Raw genomic sequence first — 2899 nt, forward strand, 5'->3', positions numbered from 1 at the left:
TGGGGACCTTTTCCCAGCCACAGCCCTCTCCAGGGCTGCCCTGGGGAGCCAAGAGTAAAAGCAGCCCTGGAGAGGGCTGTGGCTGGGAAAAGGAGTGAAAGTGCCTGTGTAGCTGACCACAGGTGAGGCAGCTCAATTAGGGCTCAGCTGGCTCTGGTAAGAGGGCTGGGGACCAGGAGCTGGAAGAGTCTCACTCTAGCCCTGGCATGGGAAGGGATAGCTGCCTGGGACTGAGGAACCTGAATCGGAGCAGTACAGGGGAAATGGGCAAAGGGAGCTGGGGAGCTCCAGCCTGGTAAACCTCCAGGCTGCAGGCTTTGGTGAACACCTACAAAGGTACTGGGGTTACAGAGATGCAGCTTGGGACTAGGCAGAGGCATCTGGTCCAGCCCTCTTGCCAATGATGAGTGGCCATGACAGACTTAACTCTGCCCCAGTGAGCGGGGGCTAGATGATGAGTGGCAGTAGCCACTGAGGCAAGTGGGCATAGAGGGTTGGAGGTTCCCTTGGGAGGGGAGACCCAGAATGTGGGGGCATTGCCAGGGGGCAGGACCCCAAGGTAAAGAGGCAGATGGGTCCAGAAGGGACACGGGGGCCAGATTCCAGGAGGAGGCGCTCCATATGCTGGAGAGCTAATTCCCGAGATGACGAGCAGAAGGTGCCACGCTGGTGAGTCATCTTCTCGCTGCATAACCCTTTTGAAACACTAAGCATCTATAGATATAACTGGCTGGGAACGGATCTGTGTTTGTCCATTGGAATGTCACCAGTTCCATTTTTTATTTTCCTCTCCTCTATCATATACCCTCTTACTGGTCTCTTCTCTAAACTAAACAGGCCCAGACTTCACAGTCTGTTGGCAGCCTCTCCCATTCTCAGAGCCTGTCTCAGAAATCCCCTTTCTATCGGCTTTATCCTTTATAGAGACTGAATGTCCACAACTGAGTGTGTGTCCAGAGCAGATTATTCTCCATCCCATTCCTTAGACATCTGAACATTCTCTTTGTTTTGACCACTGCTAAGAATGAGCCGAGCTGCCATCAGTGGCGACCAGGTCTGTCCCATAGTGTGAGTTCTAGTGGAGATATTTCCCTCCGGTACATGTTTTATCAAAGCTTTGTTTCTTTTTCACCCCTCATAACAACCCCCCCCCCATAGTGTGTGTAGTGTCTCATATTAACATTGTCTCTCCATCCAGGCATTCGTACTGCGACCATCACCCTAGAGCCTGAGAACATTAAGGAAATCAGAGGAACGTATAGTACGTGCAGGAGACTCCATTCTCCCTCAGTGTTGGACACCTTCTCTCCTACTCCATGTCAGATTCCAACACAACTGACTTCACCAACCCCTCCACTTTCATCCTGCTGGGCATTCCTGGCCTGGAGGCAGCCCATGTGTGGATCTCCATCCCCTTCTGCACCATGTACGTCATAGCTGTCTTGGGAAACTTCATCATCCTGTTCATCGTGAAGAGGGAACCAAGTCTCCATGGGCCCATGAACTATTTCCTCTGCATGCTGGCTGTCACTGACCTCATCCTGTCCACATCCACCCTGCCTAAAATGCTAGCGATCTTCTGGTTCAATTCCAGGGAGATCGATTTCAGTGCTTGCCTCACCCAGCTGTACTTCATTCACTGCTTCTCAGCGATGGAATCTGGGATCTTTGTGGCCATGGCTTTTGATCGCTATGTGGCCATCTGCCATCCCCTGAGCCATTCCATCACCCTGACAAACCCCGTGGTGGCTAAGATTGGCCTGGCCGTGGTGCTGCGTGGCATCATGCTCATACTGCCCTATCCCTTACTGGCGAGGCAGTGGCCATATTGCAAAAGCAACATCATCCCCGACATACACTGCACGCACATAGCAGTGGTGAAGCTGGCTTGCGCCGACACCCACATCACTAATTACTACTGCCTCTTTGTGCTATTCTGCATCAGGGGTCTGGATATGTTTTTTATTGCTGTGTCCTATACCCAGATCCTCAGGGCCATCTTCAGCCTCCCCAGACAGGACGCCCGGCTCAAGACTTTTGGGACCTGCAGCTCTCACCTCTGTTCCATTTTAGCCTTTTACATCCCAGCTCTCTTCTCCTCCCTCACATACCGATTTGGCCACAATGTGGCCCTGCATTTCCATGTTCTCATTGGCAACGTTAGCCTCCTGGTGCCACCCATGCTAAACCCCATCATCTACGGTGTGAGGACCAAACAGATCCAGGACAGGCTGCTCTGGTTCCTTTCTCATAAAGACATCTGAATTGTAATCCTGGTGCTCTAACTGTCAGACCAAACTGCGTTCAGAGCTGGCTGGTGAGATAGGCCTGGGCCCACTTCCCTGAATCACTTACTAGACTGTCAAAGTGACATTGAATCCTTTCCTGGCCTTACTGTGCTGTGTCAACGCGACAGACTGGGGAATCGGTCTGTGTACAACTAACATAGGGTTCCCATCCTTCCAACTGCATTTAACTGGACCCCTGAGGGCCCATGCCCTGCCCTGCCTATTTCCCCAAGGCCCTGCCCCCTTTTAATTCTACCAGCAAGGCCCTGCCTCTGTTCTGCCTTTTCTTCCAAAGTCCACCCTTGTCGCTCACTGCTCTTCTCCCCATCCCCAACCTCTCACTGGATCATCTCCACCTCTCTGCCCCCAGCCCCCAGCCCCCAGCTGGTCTCTCTCTGCCCGAGTCTGAGAAAGGAGCTGCTGCAGTCTGACAAGTAGCCTGCAGTGGATGCAGCACTGGGGCCAACAGGACAATCAGGAGCAGAGCTGGAGTCCAGGAAGCTGTATAAAAGCAACTGAGGGTTGAGTACAGGGTTATGTGGCAGGTGTGCAAGGCTGTGCATCATACAGCTTGTGACCCCTAAGTCTCAGCAGAGTCCCGAGGGCAGAGA

The 2899-nt window shown here is 52.8% G+C and overlaps 1 protein-coding gene across 1 annotated transcript; it reads left to right on the forward strand.

The window, feature by feature from the left end:
* Nucleotides 1-1169: 1169 nt before the first annotated feature.
* On the forward strand, nucleotides 1170-2264 carry LOC127051302 (olfactory receptor 52R1-like). Its single transcript, XM_050953474.1, has one exon. It carries the CDS (start codon nucleotides 1317-1319, stop codon nucleotides 2262-2264), a length of 948 nt encoding a protein of 315 aa, XP_050809431.1. The 5' UTR covers nucleotides 1170-1316.
* Nucleotides 2265-2899: the final 635 nt, after the last annotated feature.

This window comes from Gopherus flavomarginatus, chromosome 1, assembly GCF_025201925.1.
Source record: "Gopherus flavomarginatus isolate rGopFla2 chromosome 1, rGopFla2.mat.asm, whole genome shotgun sequence".
Lineage (NCBI taxonomy): Eukaryota > Metazoa > Chordata > Testudines > Testudinidae > Gopherus > Gopherus flavomarginatus.